Below are 22,990 nucleotides of genomic sequence, written 5' to 3' on the forward strand. Positions count from 1 at the left end.
ATGGTCCATTTCTATGTATATAACTTTGAAAATTTTAGTATCAATGTTTTATAGGGTTATGCTCAAATCCGACTCTAGTTGTAGTTCTTAAATAGATATTCTTGAGAAATAAATTAAGGCTGGTCAAAATAAATAAATAAATTAAGGCTGGGCACAAGTAGAATATTTGCTATTTTAGCAATATTTGATACTTAATTTTCTTTTTACGAGTAATGAAAATTTTGACTTATACTTGACTTGTTAAAAATGAATACTTGTTATTTCGAGTACTTACTGAAAAATGAGTTACTTATCCCGTTTTATTACTTGCTATATATGAATACTTGTGAGTTACATATGAGTTACTTGCATTTAATTTCTAGTATTTAAAAATTATTTGCTAAATAATGCTCTACTAAAAATGAACATAAGAGTTTATTTTGTTTATATAGTAAGAAATAACATAAGAGTTATAAACGAAATATTTGTGCATATTATAAAGGAGAAGAACGGAAAAAACGGAATCGTTCTATTGTAGCATTATTTTCTTCTCACAATAACAAAAAAATGTATTCTTTGAGCAACTAACAGATAATATCAAGTAGAGCAGTTAACTTTTTCATACTTGTTACTTGGTTTGTACTTTCAAATATCTAAATTTTATTTTATTTGATATCCAACTTGACAACGACGAGTGCGTGAAAAATCGAGATTAATATATGACGAGTATAAGATGAATAACGAGTATTTGTGTCCACCACTCCTTGAAATTATATATGTATATACATATATCTGTTCTCTTCACCTGACCTCACTGCTTAATGTTTAGATCTGACAGTTTTATATTAGGTGTTGCTGAAGTTAATTGTTTTCAAATTGGTTAACTAGATTAAGTGAAATTGTCAGGGGTTCAAGCATCTCTCTTTTTTTATACTTTTGGTTCATTGATAGTACATTATATGGTTAAACTTGTCTATGAAAAAGAGAAGTATAATTAAGATTGATAACTCTGATTCAGGTCGATCAGTTATTGACATTATTGTTGTCGTTGTGGATGTACTGTAGGACGCAATTTTATATCAAACTTTACAACAATTGGACATACATAAACATAAGGCCAATAAGTATGTAATGAAATATTGAAAATACGAATAAGACCAGACATACATAAACATATTGCCCGAAAAAATAATTAAAAAGAAAAAAAAAATATCAGAGCCAGGTTTCGATCCTGGGACCTGTGGGTTATGGGCCCACCACGCTTCCGCTGCGCCACTCTGATTTGTTGTACTTCGATGAAATGTTAACCTTACTAAACGAGAATACATTCTTCCACAAAAGATGACAACATTGCACTTATTTTTCACTCATTTTTGAATAAATAAATCTGTTCAATTTGGTTGAATAAGACGGAAAAATGTAGTATTTTAAATAGATTTCTCTACTTTTTCTTTTCATAATTTTCTATCTGTTCTTTTAACTTATGTATTTTTGAATCATATTATATATTTTCACCATTTTTTTATAATTTTGTTTTATTTTATTTTTATAACTTTTTCTTTTCAATCTATATTTTGATATGTATTACTATTTGATTGTGGTTTTTCAAGTTGTTTCTTATTATTTGTAGAGTTTGAGTTCGGTGACTAAAAATAGGAAAATAAAACTCTGAATTACACGTTTTTGTTACTATAAGTTTGGTGAAAAGTGTAAAATATAGTAAACAGATTTTTCTGGTTTTTGTTCTTCATAATTTTCTTTACCTATTATAAATTGATCTTTATGTATTTTTAGATTATATTTTCACTAGATTTTATTGTTTGGTTTAGACTTTTAATTACTATTTTGATTATGCATTAAATCTTGGTTGTGGTTTTGGATCATTTGCATGTTAGTTTCTCTAAACTTTAGTTTAATGATTCAAAAAGAAAAACAATATGTGAGACTCACTTTCGTTAAGGGCTGTTTTAGGAACATGAAAAATCAATATCATAGATGAATTTGTCTATTTTTGTTTTTATTAATTTTTTATATCTATTATTTTAGATATTTTGAATGATATTATGTAGTTTTACTTTCAAGCTTGATGACAAATTTTGGTGGGAATTAAAAATGAGATTTTGATTAAAGGAGATGGATTATTTAAAAAAAAAAGTTAATATTTGATATAAATAAGAAGTAGATAAAATTTAGGGATAAATTATCAATTTAAAAATTAATGATGATGTGTCAAATATCTAAAGATGTGGAAACTTAAGGAAAGAGCAAAATCTAAATTATATATATATTTATATATATAAAGATATAAAGCATAGTATGGATAGAACAAAAAAACAAACAGTTCAAAATTATCATTTTAATAAAATATCAAGATATATATATATATATATGTATTCAATCTTAAAGTGCACTAGGTTTTGACCCGCACGCCCGTGCGGATGTATTTTTTTAAAGAAAATATGATGCTATTTGATTTTTATGTCACTATTTAGGATTTGACAAAAAACTCGAATTCGAAAAATTGAACCGATCTCAATCCGAATAAGTAGTACTAAATCCGAACCGAAATTGATTAAATATCCAAATTATTCAAAATTTTGGTATTTGAAGAACTGAAATCTAATCCGATCTGAACTGAAGTATTTTGGATATCCAAAATATATTTATATACATATATATATTAATTATTTTTAGATTTTATATATATAAAAACATCCAAAATATATATGATACTTTTAAGTTTGCTTAAATGCTTGAAAATATATACAAATAATCAAACGTAAATATCTTAAATAGTTAAAATATACTCAAAACTCCAAAAATACTTAAATAATTATTAATTCTCTACCAAATATTTAAACCAAACCTATTTAAATTGATTATCCAAATCCGAACCAAATCCGAACCAAATCCTCAAAGATCTGAAATGAACACGAAATCCTAAAAAGACCCGAAAACGAACCCGAACGCTCACCCCTAATCACTATTATATATATATATATCCTATATATATATATATATCCTATATGTGTCATCATAGGTTACAAAATATGTGTTATCATATAATTAATCATATTTTATACGTACCATCAAATCAGTTTTCTTATAATTAATAATATTTTATACGTACAATCATATAAATAATCACATAAATTATATTATTAAATTTAATGTGAAATATAAAACCATAATTTAAGTTGGTGTTTGAAATTGGGCTTTGTATTATATTTTTCTTATATATATTGAAAATATTTTTATAATAGTTATTGAAAAATATGTTAGTAAAAATCAAGTTTTGAATATATGTTTATTTTTGAATGAATTTTTGATATAAATCAATTTTAAATTATTATTTTGATTTTAATATATATATTATCAAGTAATATAGACCCATTACTTTTTAATATAATGTAATGGACTTCCAAATTTTTAGTAACATAAGCCCATTATTTTTTTTTCTAACTTACTACTATTAATGTTTCCAAACAGTACTATTTTTAACTACTATTCATATTGCCAAACAATTTCAATGTGTACTTCAACTTTAATAATATAGATATTAGATAATAATATTAGATCCGGTCTAAGAATCTATCTACTTTTTTTGACAACACTATCTAGTGTATTTAAGCAAATTAAAAGGAATCTATCTAGTATATGGACTAATGAAAGATATGATTATCAAGATAAAAAGGTGCTTTTTAAAAAGGAAAAAGAAGAAGAAGAAGATAAGAACGTGTTTGATCTTTACTCAAACGGGTTTGTTCTTACTCAAACGTGTTTGACCTTACTCAATAACAAATTTAAGAACTAGATACGGACCCGCGCTGTGCGCGGATATGGTTCTGCCAATTTTGTTTAAAAAATATTTAGTAATATATTATATTTATATAATATTTTTATGTTAATGACTTGAAAAAAAATATGTTTTTAAGATATATTGAACTGTGATGTTGTTATAACATATATTGTACATGGTGTTTTTTTGTGTGCAGAAATTTTTAATATTGTGCATAGTGTTTTTTTGTTATATATGTTCTTTAAAATATATTTATATGTTATTTAAAATCTATTATTAACATATTTGGGAAAATAATTTTTTGTGTCCCCGTATTTAAGATATAGTTTACTATGTTTTAAAAATATATGGTCAATTTAAATTAACTGAGATTAGATTTATTTTAATAGAGTAGATTATAATTTTAAAACAAAAAAGCCTGATTTTGTTTATCTCATTAAACTCAACATAGATGTTTTTATTCATCTTTTTAAATGGAAAGAAGTCTGAACTTTGTCTCATAAATGGGTCAACCTTAAGTCCAACATAAAACCATGCAACATATATGTTTTATGGGCACTATTTTGTTTCTTATATTTTATACGTGATGATCCATTAAATTTTCAAGCATTATATTTGTTGTTACAGAAATGGCCCATTAGTTAAAAACGTATTAGATTCATCGAAAGGTAAAATAAGGCCACACCTTTTTTTTCCGGGAAGCAAAACCACTTTTAACGTTTTCTTGAAAAAATCAACAACCTTTTTTTCTTTGCTTCTCCGTCGGTGGTTCTCAGTTCGAGACAATACTCATCTCTGTAATCACCAACAAAAATTCTTTAAAAGTATATCAAATCCAGGATAAACACCGTTCAGTCAATCACCAAACTCAATCGATAACTGAGTTCTCGGTAAGTTTTTATAATTTTCTGATTGTAAACGATCCGGGTTAACGATCAGGTTTCGTTATCTAAAAATCTGGTTCTTACTCATATCGATAGATCTCTTAGATCTATCTCTAGATCCATCATCATTATTATCTTCTTACTCAGTTTTGTTTCTATTAATTTGTCTTGCTCGCGGTAAGCTGAAAAAGGAACTTGGTATTTTATTAGGTAATTGGCCAGGATTGTTTAAACGATGGATCTTTAAAAAGACAAAAGCAGAGTAGAAGACAAACCTGACAGAGATTTTAAAAAGTTAAGTCTGACCTGAAATATAATCATAGTACATATGTTCACATCAACACAGTTTTATTTATTCTCTTGTTGATCTTTTGCTATGTTTTCGTTTATATTATTTCCTTGTTCTTATTTTTTTTTGTCTTTTCATCTCATATATTGATAGGTCATTGATAAGGGTTGTATGCCAGAGAAACTGGGGAATACAGCTTTGGAACAATTCACAAAATAAACTACAGAAACAAAGGTTAGTACTATATTAAATTTTTATTTAATTCGAGAAATCGTGAACTGAACTTGTAGAATCATCCTAGGATTATCGGCTTTAGGATTGTACAATTACTTAAATGATAAACTATATAAACTGACTTGTTTGTAGATTCATGTACTTGATCTTGCATATCTGTTGTTGGGTTGCTGATTAACTGTTCTATGTTTTGTTGAATTTTATTAGATACATGGTCAGTTTAATTTTAGATGGCAAACTGTTATTTCTTCTTTGTCAAAACATGATGATCAATACATGTTTGGTTTGATTTCAATCCTCTATTAGTAAGATAGAATAAAATATTTTAGATTGAGTCTTCCTAACCGATTGATTAAAGAATTTATTTAGTACAAAATCGGAAATGACTTTGAAAACTTTAAAGCAAATGTAGTACAACAAAAAACACAACCAAAACACCAATTTCAGTCTGCAAGTACTAAAACACAAAACAAATTCGCAGCAAGACACTCACATCAGTCATCTATGGTTTCCAGATTAGTAAAAACCTCTTTGAAAACAACATTAGTAGTTTTATTTTGCGGCTTCCCTTCTTTATCCACAATCAAGATTTTCAAACCTTTCTTCGAAGTAACCCTTGAAATAGCAACATATAGCTGGCCATGAGAAAAAACTGGTCTAGGAAGGAATAATCCCACTTCAGACAATGATTGTCCTTGACTCTTGTTGATGGTTATTGCAAAAGCCACAGTTAAAGGCAATTGTCTTCTGCGCATCTTGAAAGGAAGTCTTTTATCTGTAGGCTCGATCAACAATCTAGGAATATAAACGTCTTTACCAACCTTGTCACCAGTTAAGATTCTAGCTTCCACCATGAAATCCATAAGTTGTGTAATTTGCAATCTTGTTCCATTCATTAGACCTTCATTAGGATTAATGTTCCTAAGCAACATAACAGGACAACCAACCTTCAATCTTAGACTATGATTTGGTAGCCCAGAAACTTTAATGCTGTTTAGAAAGTCGGAACTGAGGGCTTCATTACTGACCGAGGCAGTATCAGATGGATCTATACTGTCAGATGAGATATAAATCATTTCTTCACCTGATGGGAAATAACCAAATTTTATAAAAGAGTCAGTGTCAATAAAAATAACGAAAATATATACAGTAAAAAAACACTAAATTACCTTCGAGTTTAGATAACATATGATCATTAATCATATTAACATCCTCATTAGTTGGACATAAGATTGCTCTCTCTTTGAAAAACTTAGGATCTTTTATCCCTTTCAATGAATCAGTGTCTCCATAAATGGCCAGACTTATAGTCTCAATAGGATCGTTAGGGTCCATAATTAGAAACTCTTTTGGAATTTCAATTAATGCCTCCCCATCATTAGGCTCTGATACTTTCCCATCACCAACAGCCAAAATCCACTCTGAAAATTCTTTCAGATCTTTTGCCTCATCATCTGTGAGATTGTTTGAACACAATCTCATGTTCTTGGTAAGCTTCAGAACTTTGCAGTGTTCCCAGAGATATGATGAGTTCATGGAAGCCAGAACAATCTCAGCCCTACAACCTCCTGTAATAACAGGAAGCACTTGTCGAAAATCACCTCCAAACACAATTACTTTTCCACCAAAAGGCTTTTTATCTGGATTGTCCATTAGATCATTTAAACTTCTGTCTAAGGATTCAAAGCAATGTCGGCTCATCATTGGTGCTTCATCCCAGATAATTAGAGATGCTTCCTTTATCAAATTAGCTTTATCCGATCCGGGAGTCAGTGAACATGTAGTGAATTCATCTGGATTGATGGGTATGCTAAAACGGGAATGAGCAGTTCTGCCACCTGGTAACAACAGGGAAGCAATTCCGGATGATGCAGTATTAAGAACTATATCTCCCTTGCACCTCAAAGCAGCTGATAGAAGTTTCCAAAGAAAGGTTTTTCCTGTGCCACCAAACCCGTAAACAAAGAACATTCCACCTCTATCTTCAACAACAGCACTAATGATCTCATCATAGATTTTCCTTTGCTCATCAGTCATCTTTGAAAAATCTATATCATGAGTGGCTTGCAAGTCTTCCATATCATAACTTAGCTCATCCAATATCAAGACATTTTCAATCGATTTGGCATTGGCAGGAAGCTTTGGCATAGACTCATATAGTGAAAGTGAACTCCCATTTCTTTTCATAAGCTTCTCAATCTCTATTAGAGCATACAACTTCTTGTCATTGTCAGTCAATTTAAGTCCTGCCAATTCACAAAAAGAACTCTCATGTGAAGCTGTAAACTCTAATAAAACAACAGTCTCACATAATAAATAGCTGATTATTAGAACAATCAACAAACAACAATTTGACAAAAACGTAGATACAATAGGGGAATTTGATATAATAAGTTAGTAGTGTACCAGGCCTATTGAAATGATGTCTGCGATTATACTCGATATCTTCAGATAAGAGTTCCCAAGTTTTTTCCCAAACCACCTCTGGTTGAGAAAGACTGTTCGAGAGAAGCATTAGAACAAATAGATCACGAACAACTGCTGCAGAACTATCATAGCTACGCCTTATCAAATCATCTATGTACTCCTGGTCATCATCCAATATTCCCCGAGCATAACATGTTTCTTTATACCCCTCATAAAGCACATCATTATATGTTTTAATATCCTCGTAGCTAGTAGGACCTTTGACATAGTTCAACAAAACTCTCAAATAATAAGAGCTTTCCTGCTTCCTTGGGGCATAATTAATTCTTCCAACACTGAAACCTTGTTTCCTTCTATTGAACTTCTTCTGACTCTTCGAATATGTATAATAGTTGGGAATCTGAATATATGTAAGAGTCCGAGCAAACGCATCAACCTTACACAGCTCAAACCATGCCAAGAACATTGTGTTTTCGATGAGCTTACGACTGACAACATCCTTAACTTTATCCTTCCCTTTGAAGATAATGGTCTGTTTCCCTGGAAGATGAAATGACAACTTCTCAACCGCAGTAGATCTGTAATGTATTGGAAACTTAAAAATTCTCCATGATCCTTCACAAGTTGAAACATATCTACATTGATCAGAACAATATAAGTTAGAATCTAAGATTGAAATAAATACTACCTCCTGAAAATAAAATATTTATGGATCAGTTAATAAACTACCTGCAATCAAAGAAATCCTTTATTTCATTTTTTTTAATCTCCACAGTTTCTTTCAATATGTTACCACCAGTCTCCATGGCAGAGTTTCCTAACGCCGAGTTAGCTGCTACTGATTTCGCTGCAACTGAGCTAGCTGCGGCCGAGGTCGCTGTAGCTGAGTTCCCTGCAGACGAATTTGGTGCTGTTTGATTCGCAACATCTGGCCCTGTTGGTTCAACTACCACAGTTACACGGTCAGCTCCTTTATTAATGTATTTAAATAAATACTTAATGGAACCAACTTGGTTGCACCACTCTACGTTAATGTGTGCTCGGTACCGAAGAGAGAGTTTCTTGTTATAAGGGATGACCCATCTGTTGTCACATTTCAAACCATTCTTCTCAACATAACTGTTAGATTGCTCACGTCTTCTGTAAACAGGAAATCCATCTTTTTTCACTCTAGTATTATCAGCAAAGGGTTTAGGAAAACTTTTCGAACACTGTCCATTTTCCATGCACGGTGAATTCCTATTAGCTGCTCCGCACGGACCATGAATCATCATATCCTTAACAACATTGTAGAGATCTGGATCAAGCGACTTATCAGGAATCTCAGCCGATATGATTTTATCGATGTCTTCTGTTTTTGGAAATTTGGATGAAGGATGCATAAAAAGCAGTATGTGAGCATGTGGCAAACCTCTCTTCTGAAACTCAACAGTATACATAGCTGAAATATATTAAAAAAAACAGTTGCCATTATTGTAAGAAAACGACCAAGTCAGTATAGAAATAATAAGAAATATTTTAAGCTAAGATTGAGTCAAAAACGAACTTACATGAAGCTGTTTTCCCCAATATATTCTTCTTTGTCAAATCATGCATCAAAGAATCGAGTTTCATCTTAAACATCCGACATATAACATCTGGTCTGTCATCTGAATTCAGGCCTCTCTTTTTCAGAAATCTCGTAAGTTCTGGCCATTTTGGATTGCATGTAAAGGTGATGAAAAGGTCTGGAAAACCAAAATGTCTACAAATGGCCATAGCGTCTAAGTACATATTCTTCATGTATCTAGGACCCCCTGTGAAAGTAGCTGGTAGCACAAATTGCTGACCTTGTTCATTCATGTCCGACTGTCCAGCATTTTCAGACTCCTTGATAGAGTCGTAACTATCCGAACGCAAGCATGTCTGGTTGAGCTGCAGATACCTAAGTCTGTTGGCTTCTATAGTCGTATATGCATCAACTATGAATTGTTGAAATAACCTTCTGGAGTATAGAAGAACATGTGATTCATTTTCTCGCTCTTGCATCCGGAAAGCAAAAAACTGTCTCATACTGATAGTATCTTTCTTGAGTTTCTTCGACGCTTCTGTGACACCCTTCTTAATGCCAATCCTGAATCCATCCTCACCATACACAAATAGCAGAGGATACTGGAGTGCTAAATAGGAAATATGAATCTCATCGATCCTTGTAAGTCTACCAGACTTATGCTGTAGAACAATATCCCGCTTATCCATTCCTAAATTAAAATCTCCAGGAATCAATGCAGCAACCTCAGATGCAGTTGGCATATTATATGTCCGACCATCTCTGTCACTTCTACTTACGATTCGCATATGGAAAGTCTCTTCCGGATTCATTCGAAATCTATCTCTAGCTGATCGAAACTGCTTAACATATGGATTAACATCATTCAACATCATCATTATAGGCTGAATAATTTCTTTCTTCAACCCATCGATTGTACTCTCTGTCTGAGTATTTTTCCCATTCCTGAAAAACAGTAAAGTAGATATAATAAGTTTATATAACACGCATATAGTAATGTTTAAGCACTTATATGCAAAATTAAATTACTTACCTCAAAGCTTTAGATCTGTTTTGAAGTTCATTCTCTGTGTCAACAATGTAAAGCTGTCCAAACTTGGCATAATTTCCTTCAGGTGGGGTTAAACTTCCCATCAGATGATAATTCTCACCATGAAGCACCAACATTTGTGGTCCTCTTCCCTTTCTAACAGACTTATCTACTTTACCACCAAGTGAAGTGAATGAAAAAACCATATTATATGATCTGGTATTCTTTTGGAAATGTTTACTCAGCTTATCATTTCCTGTGAGAAGCTTCATTAGAACATCCGGGGATTTCTTTAATAAGGGCAACTGGACCTGACCTTGCATGCAACACAATGTAAATATAGGTTTTTTTCTAGATTTGGTCTTATTTATGCGCTCTCCAAACCACATGATAGCTCCACAATGAACACAGGTGTAAGTTGGGTCACCTTCATCAACATAATCTGCTTTATAATAATGTTTATAGGTTAGAAAAAAATAGTCTACATAGAAACCATCTATTGACAAATTTTAGCTTACCATATTCAGATGATGACACTGCTTTCACTTTTGGCTTCGGTGGTTTTTTCACCTCAGAGAAGTTTTTTTTAAATAAAGCTGCTAGAAAGCTAACTCTCTCTGTTTGATCTTCTTTCTGTGGTTCTTGTACAACAGACTGTTCGTCATCTGAAATTTCAGTATCCGAACTTTCCTGACTACTACATTCGACTTCTAGATCATCACACTCATCTATGGATCGCAGTAAATCTGCAAAACATACACATGATAAAAGTATCTAACGTATGAATTTAGAAAGGGACGAAACAACATAAAGTTCAAATCATCCTCTGGATGGAAAACGGTTTACCTTCATTCTCTGGATCATCTATAGGAAAATCATGTTCTACATAAGATGTGTTTGAAATTCCTGAATCAAATGTAGTATGACTGGTGGATGTTATAGGTATTTTTGTATTTGGTGTGTTTTCTCTTTGAAATGTGACATGACTTGAACATGATCCTCTTACTATACCTGAAATGGGAGTATTATATTAGTATATTACATAATGAACAAAAAAATTAATCATCTATCATTGCAGTCTCAGCTATTATCAGTAAATTAGGATATATAAACAGACCTTGATCTCTTCGACTCTTTTTCTTGTCATTAGGGTTCTCATCATTTTTTTTGTCAAAACAAACTACACCAAATGAAATTAGAGATTTTAGCTGAACGTGAGGAAACCTGGTATATAAACAATGGTCAATATAGAATATAAAACACCTCGTTTGTTTGTAGGATTTGACACTGAAACTTGTGTTTTAAACCTTGATGAGACTCTATTATTGGTAATATCACTCTTTAATCTTCCAAAAACTGTACTCAAAGGGACATCTTTTCTTTGAGAATGATCTATTCTCTGTTTTGAAACAGATTGGGAACGCAGCCGATGACCATCATCCTCAAACCGAGGTTGATGCTTTCTTTTCATCCTCTTCATTGAAGGGCTATGTTAGCAGAAACTACACGGTTTGTTCTCAGTTACATGCACTGGAACTGAGGAATAGTATAATCACCTTTAAAACAAAGTTGATAGGTATAAAATTGTTCAATGAATTCTCACAGTCATTCTGTTGCTAATAAGAAAATAATGGCGTCAATGTTAATACATTGAAATTTCTAATTTGTAGTTAGGCGGGATTTTGAAAATAATTGAAAAGAGAATTAATTAAGTTAAGATTCTTTACATATGAAATATTGTATAAAATCTCTTTAGATCACATGAATATCTAAATGTAGATTAGTTGTCGGTTATATCTTCACGGATACGTTTAATATCTTTACTTGTTGCAAGTAATAATTGTAATTGATTATAACATATATTCGTTTGAGTTACTTTTTTGAGTACTACAAATTATTTCTTTAGATAACTCTATTAAGTATTCTAACAACTTCATTTTTGTTTAGGATGCAAATATAGATTTATCAAACAATCTACTTTGGCTTATTTACTAAAGGGAGTTCAACAACAGCTTATTAAAGTAAGTATATTTGTTGTTAAATTTCCGTATGCTCATATATTTAGTTAAGTGCGTTTTGTGAAAACTTTTATAAAAATTTATAAGTTTAATGCCTTATTCATTTTCCCGATAGTCAGTTTGATAGATTAGATTCACAAAACACATATTGTTATTATTAAAAAATCCTCTTTATTGATAAAAACAAAACAATACAGCATATGGAAATAAACCAGATAATAGAAAATTCAAAAAAACATAGTTTCTGAAAATAAAACGATTATTAAAAGCAAAAACAAAACACGTAGCATCTCAGTTTTCTCCACCACTACTTCTTTTCCTGCTTAATTATCTTTGAGCATTGTTTCTTATTGGTAGAAGAAAGATCATCAATCTCACATTCTCCCTTTCGTTTTGATAGTGGAGTTGACGACAAACATGTGTTCTCTTCACTTTCCATGCTGACCAAAGAGACCTTGAAAATAATAGAATAAACTTTTAATGAATACGCATATAGGTTGTGAATAATAAAATATCTAATTAGGAAGAATAATGATATTTTGAGTAGACCTGTCCTGAGGAACGGTTAGATAAAGCTCTGTTAGTCAACGTATCATCAGTATTCTCATCATCCGAGTGAGTTATGATCTCATCAGCAGACCATGTTTTCCCAATGTTAAATATATCAGCTCCATAGTCAACATTGTCTTTGCTCACATAGACACCAAATTTGAAAGTTTTTCCAATAAGCTCATTAATAGCAGCAGGCAAGTCTTCAGGATCTTCAACCTAAATAAAAACAAACACCTACTATATTAAAAACGACTATATGTATGCAATATACAACAATTAAATTGAAATTTTTACATACCTCTTCTAGAGAACCATCTAATAGCACTTCAGCACTCACTCCCAAAATTGGTTCAGCAATAGTATCAAGCAGCATCACCTTAGTTTCACCAGTGTCATCCTTTATAAGTAGATGGAGTTTAAACCTGTAAAAATGTAAAATTGGTAAGTTATATGACTCAGATACATATATCTAATACTATTAAGATTAAAAAACATACTGAGGTGCAACATTGGTTACAGACTGATGGCATGAATCACAATACCACAGATGTTTCACAGGAACCACATCCCTTTTGGTAATGTCGGTAACCTTTTTGAAGTGGCACTTAACACAACCAAAATAAAACCAAGCCCAGTCTGTGTCTATTTCATAAATTGTGCCCTTAACAATGCAGGTTTCAGTCTACAAAAATAACATTAGTTTTAGAATATAGGTAGATTATAACAGTATATACCTTAGATATACTAAAAAATTACCTCAGTCGCCATAATGATATCCAGAATTGATCTCTCAGGATAATTAGACCATTTATCAGGTTGGCGTTTGCTTCCTTTATGTTTTGCAAGCTCATGACTACCAGTTGTGAGAGCAAGCTCGTTCCTAGGCAACCTGAATAAGTAAAAAACGGTTTGAGAGATCATGTATATTTAATTAGCAAACATCAAATAGTTGGTATGTGATTAGAATTAAACATACACTTGAAGATAGTCTTGGACATCAAATCCGGGTGGATTTATTTCGACAGTGGAAGAATCAAAAGCATTTGTAACCTGAACTTGTCCTGCAACAAAGAATAAAAATTTATTAAGTAAATCAAAAGCATAATAAAGTATATTTTTTTCTCAATCGATTAGTCAAATTCTTACCCTTGTAAACATTGATTTTAGCAAATCTCACTAAACAGAGAAAATTCTTATTGACTTGAGCAACTTTGTATGCATATAGCATATGTTCAGCAAACCGGCCCCAAAGACAACATGCTATTTGGTGATCCCTGAAATATACATTAGTAGATTAACACATTAAAAACACGATTTGTTTACATATGAAAAGTATATTTGCAAAAGGTAATCTATAACTTACTCTGTGTCTATCAAAGTAAACTCAAGCTTCTTTGTTTCTTTACCTTGCACAGGCACAACCTGAATATCTCCGATATCAATTGGTTGACCAATAACGTCTGCAAACATATTATTAAAAAATAAGAAGATTATTAATCAGAAACCGTAGCGTATTTGTGAATAAGAAAACTCTTAAAATTTACCAATCAAAAAATTAGAATCAAGACTTCCGTTCATGATTTCTGTGAAAGATGTTAATGACAGAAAATTATCCTCATCTTTCAGGGTGGAATTGGTGACGTTGGAGTTGCTGATGATCGACATTTTGTACTTATGACTTGTCGGTCGGTACTTTCCGGCAGCTGCGGTTAGTGAGAAATTTTCAATGAACCTCCATTGTCCAACTTGAAGTTTCTTAACACGAGCAAAGAAGAGTCTCTTGCAGGTACAATGAATCTTAACTCCCTACATTGACATTTGATATAAAGATCAGTTTAGACGCCAATTTTAAACATGTACAGAAATTAACTAATAGATAAACTTACTGTTTTATCAGCAAGAATGAACTGAAGAGAATCTCCACCAGAATAAGATGAATGTTGTGTCCATGAATGCAGGACTTTAACTTCGACCTTCCAAGATGTTTTGTATGGTTTGACATCATTGAGCAAAGTCATCGTCGGGTCTGAGGTAATCATAGCCATACGAGTGTACGTTTTTTTTTTTGCGGACATAGGAGGTATTAGTTGATCGTCTTATTATTTATAGTGATCATTAAACGTTTAGGTTTAATGATAGCGTGCTGAAGATTTGATTTGATATCCATATAGTTAAATTCGATAGAATATTCTGATTACCATATTCTGTTGGAGTTGTTATATAAATTGAAGATCTAAAAGATTATGAACGTAGATGGATAGTCGATTAAAAACGTAGTAGAAAAATAAGGGAGGAAATCTTGTTGATTATTCAAGATATACTATATTAAGTTGTTATTGATTATTGATAACTTGGTGTGCACGTCAAGACAGTTTAGATTTGATGAAATCTTTCTGGTAAATATCTTTATAAATTTTCTTGTAGATAAGAATTGTTTATGAAAACAGTATATTCAAATTTAAAATAAAATATCTTTAAAATGATATATGCACGAAAATTAGGTGTAAAATGATCATGTATCTAACATACATATTCTTTATGTGATGAACATGTCGATGATAAATTTATTAGAAGTCAACTTAGAGCAAAGTTACATACATGATAAATCTCTTAAAAGTCGATGACTAATAAGGTGTCATATGAAATTGTATCTAACATACATGTTCTTTGTTAGAAGTCAACAATCAGCAAGGTATATATGTAATTCGTTTGTTATAAGCGTGACTAATAAGGTGTAATATGAAATTGTATCTAACATACACGTATCTTGTTAGATGGTCCGTATCAGATTATATTGGTTTACATTTAATAGAGTAGATGCTGGGTTAATAGATGTAGTCGGTTTAATAGGAGATAAAATCGTGTCATATATCTACTAATAATAATGTAATTAACTTGTTATGGTCCATAAATTAAGTAGCTTCCTAACAAACTTCAAACAGGCCAAAACTTAAATGAGAACTTTTATGGTAGATAAATTTAGGACTCTATTTTAATAGAGTAGATATATATACTGACTGAACCCTTCAAATATTACAAAATGCAAACCCACATTTCTCAATATACAAACATTCATAAAGACAAAATCGATATTAAAAAAAGTATTGATCAAATGGGAACATTCACAACCTTGAGTGGCAAATTAAAAGACAAAGCCTCGCACATGAAACTCAACGTCGTTCATATGTGTAGTTCCGTGAACACCAAAACCATTGACGAAGCTATCTTGAAAGCCACGAGTCATACCTCGAACAAATCACCTTCCGAAAAATACGTCAAATTTCTCCAATCAACCATGGCAACGGGTTACTCTCCTCAGACCATCAGTGGGATTATGCAGAGGCTGTGTGTGACGACGAACGTGTGCGTGGCTTCTAAATGTCTCATTCTTATCCATAACATGATTAAATCTGAAAAGGGTTATGAAGGAGAAGGTGGTCATCGTGGCACTAATAGTCATCGTAATTTGATTTATAACCAAGGAGAGAGTAATCTTAAGTTGGATGATCTTAATGTGGATTCATCTCGTTTTACTATAGAGTTGGTTCCATGGGTTCGATGGTAAGATCATATATGTATTGGTTATACTTTTGGTTTGAAGGATTAGAAAAATTAACAGGGATATATATTGATTTATTCCTTTATTTTCTATTATATTTTGATTATTAAAAATTGTTGTTCATCTGAATATATAGGTACAAAAATTATCTTAATATTTATTTATGCATTGCGGAGGTTTTAGGCGTTACTCCAAACATAAAAGAAAAATTTGAAGAAAAGCGTTTGGAGACTCAACGAGTCTCGTCTTACACAACCGATTGCATTTTCAAACAAGTCGATTTTTTGGTGAATCTATTCGAACAGATAAATGCCAGGCCAGAAACCCCGCTGGAGAAACCGAACATAATTATTATTAGGATGATAGGACTAATGGAACAAGATTATGTATCGGTGATGAGATTGATCAAAATAAGGTTTGAAGAATTGGACAAGAGAACAGCTGATCCGGCCGAGCTGATTCCTGTTTTGGTGAGGCTTGAAAAGTGTAGGGAGTCTTTGAGCGAGTTTTGTTGGCGATGCGAACCTTTGGATAAGGAGTTTTGGGGTTTGGTATTGAAATTAAAAGATAACTAACGTTAGAAGACTAGAAACGATGGATAAATAACCTGGCCAACTTCGATTAATAAGCCCTTTTATTGTTGTTGTTATAGCTTATCCCCATAAAGCTGGTCGTTATTTACGATTATACAAGTCTTATGTATATGAGATGTATACATGCTATGAATGAGTATATAATAGAATCGTTATACCAGTAACGCCTATTTTCAAGGTTCTTTCTTTTCTTCCTCTCTAAACTCTCTCTTTCTAACCTACTTTGTAAGTGTTCGTTGCCGAATCTTCGAACCAGAGAATTATCATGCAACTTTTTTTTGGTCTAAATTATCATGCAACTTGAAATGGATTCAGGTTGGAAACGGCGTGGTTTGCCTTATGAGAGGCCATCAAGAGCCGCACTGCTATTATGGATATTTTTTTTCCAGCGGACACAGTTTCATAGCTCAAGAACCATCATCCTCGTAGAAGAAGCCACGAAGATCGGAAGCTGTTAAATAAAATCCACTGGTTCAAGATCCACTGGTTCAAAAAAAAAAAAAAAACCACTGGTTCAAGATTTCTTATACAACATTTCATTGCCAACGTACACTGATTTGACCGGTTTGTTAAACATACACACAACATTTCAATACCAACAACGATAATTCATATATAAAAAGCTTATGATGGTATTCAAATGTTGTATAAAAAATCTAGAACCGGTGGTATAACCAATACATCATATGCATTTGTTATTAACTGGGTCACGTAATAAATTGATTTTATAAAATCTATGGAATTTTTTTTATGTGAGGGACTGTAATCTTAGGATAGTTGGTTAATACCGGTTTAATGTTAGTTACATAATTGATCCGGTTTATGTGTGTACCGGCTTATTATATATATACGTGTACATACACTTGTAAAGTTAAGTTTGATGTGAATAACAAACTATACAGTTCATCATCTCTACTCTCTCGAAGCTCTCTTTCATCATCTTCAATCAAGCTTGAATCGAACCTTAATATGGTATTAGAGCTCTTTCTTTGATCTTCCGCGTCGTTCGATTTGAATCATGAGTGCTCCATTGATGCAAATCTCGCGATTCGTTTGCTTGTTGATTCTCGCCATTGCTGAGTTGTTTCGAGGAGTTCTGAGCTGTTTTCTATTCCTTTTTCTCTTTGTTTCTCTTTGATTGACCTATAACGAACGATTTCTCTTTCTTTCATCGTCTCGTTTTGCTTTTCCCTGTGATTTGGAATCTTGTTTGTTCTTATGGCGAATCTGGATTCTTCGGGGGAGACGGCGTCGTTGCAAACTGAAACTTCTCGTTTCCAGGTCGATCAGTATGAAAATCCATATTATCTTCACAATACTGATCACCCTGGCCTTGTTCTAGTTTCAGATCGATTGACAACGGCATCGGAGTTTCATTCTTGGCGTAGATCTGTGCGTATGGCCTTGAATGTTCGCAACAAATTGGGCTTTATCGATGGTACGATTCAACGTCCTCTTCCTACTCACAAAGATTATGGCGTTTGGTCTCGATGCAATGATATTGTGGCGACTTGGTTGATGAATTCTGTTTCCAAGAAGATTGGACAGAGTCTCTTGTTCATCTCCACGGCTGAAGGCATTTGGAACAATTTAATCTCGCGTTTCAAGCAAGAAGATGCGCCTCGTGTCTACGATCTTGAGCAAAAGTTGAGTAAGATTGAACAAGGATCGTTGGATGTTACGACGTATTATACGGAGTTGGTCACATTGTGGGAGGAGCATAAGAACTATGTGGAGCTTCCTGTCTGCACATGTGGTCGTTGTGAGTGTGATGCTGCTAATCTTTGGGAGAAATTGCAGCAGAGGAGTCGGGTAACGAAGTTTCTGATGGGGTTGAATGAGTCGTATGAACAGTCTCGGTGTCATATTCTCATGTTGAAGCCAATACCAACCATTGAAGAGGCTTTTAACATCGTCACCCAAGATGAGAGACAACGTGCCATTAAGCCTTCGACAAAGGTTGATAGTGTTGCTTTTCAGACTATGGCAACTCCGCCTACTGATTCTTCCTTGATGACATTGGAGAACAATGCTTATATTGCAGCTTATAACACTCTTCGTCAGCAGAATCCACGACCAGTGTGTACTCATTGTGGGAAGAATGGACACACAGTTCAGAAATGTTTTAGGCTGATTGGATTTCCTCCAGGGTATAAGACAAATGGTTCTGGTTATGGAGCAAGGAACCAGTATCCTCAGAAGAATCAGCAGTCACAGTCTCGCCCTGCTCAACAACAAATGCAACTTCCGAGTCCTCCGGTTGCTATTACTCAGCAGGCTAATGCTATTGCCAATGTTCATTCAGATATGAATACTGCTAAGTATCAGTATACTCAACCGGGAGTTCCGCATATCACGAGTGGTGGCAATAATATGATTCTTCAGGAGTTTACACCTCAGCAGATTCAGCATTTGATTTCACAGTTTAATTCTCAGGTTCGAGTTCAAGAGTCTCCGGTTACTGCTTCTAGGGCCACGATTACAGAACATGGTGCCATAGGCTTTGCTTCTTCTTCTGGTATATTTCCTTTTCCGTCTACTACACTTAAATATGAACACGCTGTTCTCACTTTTAGAGATCATTGCCTTTCCACTATCCATTCTTTTTTGCCACATGATGCTTGGATTATAGATAGTGGGGCTTCAAGCCATGTTTGTTCAGACTTAGCGATGTTCACAGAGCTTACACCGGTTCATAATGTCACTGTTACATTACCTAACGGAACTAGAGTGCCCATTACTCATACTGGTGTTATACATATTAATGATGCATTAGTTTTGCATAATGTTTTACATGTTCCTGACTTTCAGTTCAATCTCATTAGTGTCAGTTGTCTTTTGCGAACTTTGTCTTGTTCTGCACATTTCTTTTCTGATGTTTGTTTGCTACAGGAACTTACACGGGGATCGATGATTGGGAGGGGTAATCTTTACAACAATCTTTATATTCTGGAGACATCTTCCCTCTCATCATCATCTCCTACTGCGTTCTTTTGTGGATCTTTGTTGATTGATGCTCAAGTGTGGCATCATCGTCTAGGTCATCCTTCGTCTGGTGTTTTTCAAAAATTGTTACAAGATTTACCAAGTTTGAAGTCAGTATCTTCCTCTACAGAGTCTCATTGTGCAGTTTGTCCTTTAGCTAAACAGAAAAGGTTAGCGTATGTTTCTCATAACAACTTGTCGCCTCATCCTTTTGATTTGATACATCTAGATGTTTGGGGTCCATTTAGCACAGAGTCTGTTGAAGGTTTTCGTTATTTCTTTACTTTAGTTGATGATTGTACAAGAATGACTTGGGTTTACATGATGAGAAATAAAAGTGATGTTTCAACCATTTTTCCAGCATTTCTAAAACTTGTTTTTACTCAGTTCAATGCAAAAGTTAAAGCTATACGTTCTGACAATGCTCCTGAATTGGCTTTCTCTGACCTTATTAAGGAAAATGGTATGTTACACTTCTATTCTTGTGCTTATACACCTCAACAAAATTCGGTGGTTGAGCGGAAACATCAACATTTACTTAATGTGGCACGTGCTCTCTTGTTTCAATCTCAGGTTCCTTTGGCATATTGGAGTGATTGTGTTTTAACTGCAGTCTTTTTGATCAATAGATTGCCTTCTCCGTTGTTAGATTTCAAGTCTCCTTTTCAACTATTGCTTGGTAAGAAACCTGATTACTCTATGTTGAAAGTCTTTGGTTCGTTGTGCTATGTTTCTACGCTTTTGAAGGATAGGAATAAATTTTCTCCAAGGGCTAAACCTTGTGTGTTTTTGGGTTATCCTCTGGGTTACAAGGGATATAAAGTTCTTGATTTAGAGTCACGTTCTGTCTCGATATCGCGAAATGTTGTTTTTCATGAAAAGGATTTTCCGTTTAAGACTAGTGATTTAGTGTCGACTGCTGCTGATATGTTTCCCAATACCATTTTGCCTTTACCGGTTCCATTTCATTTTGTTGAAACTTTTCCATTACCGGAACATTTGCATTCTGATTGTTCTCATCCTATGCCTCCTTCTGATGATATTGCGAGTTCGCATAGATTTGTTTCCTCTGCTCCTATTTTAGGTAGTAATCTTGCATCATCTTCTAATGGGCATACTAGGACTGTTACACCTTCTACAGTTGACAATGGTACTGGTGTGAGCTCTACTGATGTTGCTAGGCCTAGACGCTCGGTAAAGCCTCCTAGCTATCTTTCTGAATATCATTGTGCAGCACTTCCCTTTACCTCTTTTTCCTCCATAAACACTCCCACTGAACAGAAAACACCATATCCTATTTCTTCCGTTTTATGTTACGACAATCTCAGTCCTCATTTTCAATCTTCTGTTCTTGCTTATACCATTGAAACTGAACCCAAAACCTTTAAACAAGCTATGGCATCTGAGATGTGGCGTGGTTCTGTTAATGCGGAATTTGAGGCTCTTGAGCAAAACATAACTTGGGATATTGAGAGTCTTCCTGCTGGAAAGAATGTTGTTGGCTGTAAGTGGGTACATACTATCAAGTATAATGCAGATGGAACAGTTGAGAGACCGAAATCTCGTTTGGTAGCTCAGGGATTTACTCAACAGGAGGGTCTTGATTACATTGATACTTTCTCTCCTGTGGCCAAGTTAACAAGTGTGAAGTTGTTATTGGCATTGTCTGCCGCAAAAGGTTGGTCTTTAAACCAGATGGACGTCTCTAATGCTTTTTTACACGGGGACTTGGACGAGGAGATTTACATGCGCTTGCCTCAGGGTTATACTCCTCCTGAAGGTACTGATCTTCCTCCTGATCCTGTATGTCGGCTTCGGAAGTCATTGTATGGCCTAAAACAGGCTTCACGACAATGGTACAAACGGTTTTCCTCTGTTTTGCTGGGAGCTAATTTTGTTCAATCACCAGCTGATAATACATTGTTTGTGAAGACAACTGTGACTTCCTTCATTGTCGTGCTTGTGTATGTGGATGACATACTGATTGCGAGTAATAACACGGCTGATCTTTCAGCACTACAGGCTTTATTGCGTTCTGAATTCAAGATTAAGGATCTTGGCAATGCTCGTTTTTTTCTCGGCCTTGAGATTGCTCGATCTTCGAGTGGTATTGCTGTTTGTCAGAGGAAGTACACATTAAATTTGCTTGAGGATTCTGGCTTACTTGGCTGTAAACCGAGCACGATACCGATGGATCCGTCTTTACACTTGTCTAAAGATTCAGGAACGCCTTTGTCTAATCCTACGACCTACCGTGAGCTCATTGGACGACTCCTTTACTTGACCATTACTCGTGTGGATATTACTTTTGCGGTTCATCAACTGAGCCAGTTCTTGTCTGCACCTACTGACGTTCATCTACAAGCTGCTCATAAGGTGTTGCGATATCTGAAAGGAAACCCCGCTCTTGGTCTTTTTTATCCAGCTGATACGGAGCTTTGTCTTAATGCGTTTGCGGATGCAGACTGGGCGGCTTGTAAGGATACTCGACGTTCTGTCACTGGATTCTCAGTCTTCTTAGGTACTTCGTTGGTTTCTTGGAAGTCGAAGAAGCAATCTGTTGTGAGTAGAAGCAGTACTGAAGCGGAATATAGGAGTTTGGCTCTTGCGACGTGTGAGCTGATTTGGCTTCAACAATTGCTTAAGGATCTTCATGTCTCGGTCACCTCCATTGCGAAGCTCTTTTGTGATAATAAATCTGCTATCCATATTGCCATGAATCCTGTCTTCCATGAGCGTACTAAACATATTGATATAGACTGTCATACAGTTCGAGATCAGTTGAAGGCAGGACGGTTGCAGACGCTTCACGTGTCTACGGGTAACCAACTTGCAGATATTCTGACTAAGGCTCTGCATCCAGGTCCTTTCCACTCTCTCCTAAGCCGGTTCTCTATGTCAAGTCTTTATCTTCAACCAGACACAGAAGCTAAAGACTTGAGGGGGGCGTCTTAGGATAGTTGGTTAATACCGGTTTAATGTTAGTTACATAATTGATCCGGTTTATGTGTGTACCGGCTTATTATATATATACGTGTACATACACTTGTAAAGTTAAGTTTGATGTGAATAACAAACTATACAGTTCATCA

At 33.9% G+C, this 22,990-nt stretch overlaps 1 protein-coding gene and 1 long non-coding RNA gene across 4 annotated transcripts; both read left to right on the forward strand.

Annotated features, from left to right (window-relative positions):
• The first annotated feature begins 3,861 nt into the window (after positions 1-3,861).
• On the forward strand, positions 3,862-14,958 carry LOC125577057. Of its 3 annotated transcripts, none has more exons than XR_007315373.1 (5): positions 3,862-5,185; positions 11,605-11,767; positions 12,139-12,212; positions 14,388-14,547; positions 14,659-14,958. It is a non-coding gene; the product is annotated as an uncharacterized LOC125577057 (long non-coding RNA). The 3 variants fall into 3 exon arrangements; XR_007315375.1 differs by having other exon boundaries at positions 3,863-5,185; positions 14,720-14,958; XR_007315374.1 differs by having other exon boundaries at positions 3,864-5,185; positions 11,605-11,700.
• An 834-nt stretch (positions 14,959-15,792) lies between these two features.
• LOC106413662 (putative clathrin assembly protein At5g65370) lies at positions 15,793-17,094 on the forward strand. The gene is made up of 2 exons (XM_013854394.3): positions 15,793-16,322; positions 16,457-17,094. The coding sequence occupies exons 1-2, from the start codon at positions 15,802-15,804 to the stop codon at positions 16,893-16,895; spliced, it is 960 nt and encodes a 319-aa protein (XP_013709848.2). The 5' UTR covers positions 15,793-15,801; the 3' UTR covers positions 16,896-17,094.
• Positions 17,095-22,990: the final 5,896 nt, after the last annotated feature.

The sequence above is a fragment of the Brassica napus genome, chromosome A8 (assembly GCF_020379485.1).
Source record: "Brassica napus cultivar Da-Ae chromosome A8, Da-Ae, whole genome shotgun sequence".
In the NCBI taxonomy this organism is placed as follows: Eukaryota; Viridiplantae; Streptophyta; class Magnoliopsida; order Brassicales; family Brassicaceae; genus Brassica; species Brassica napus.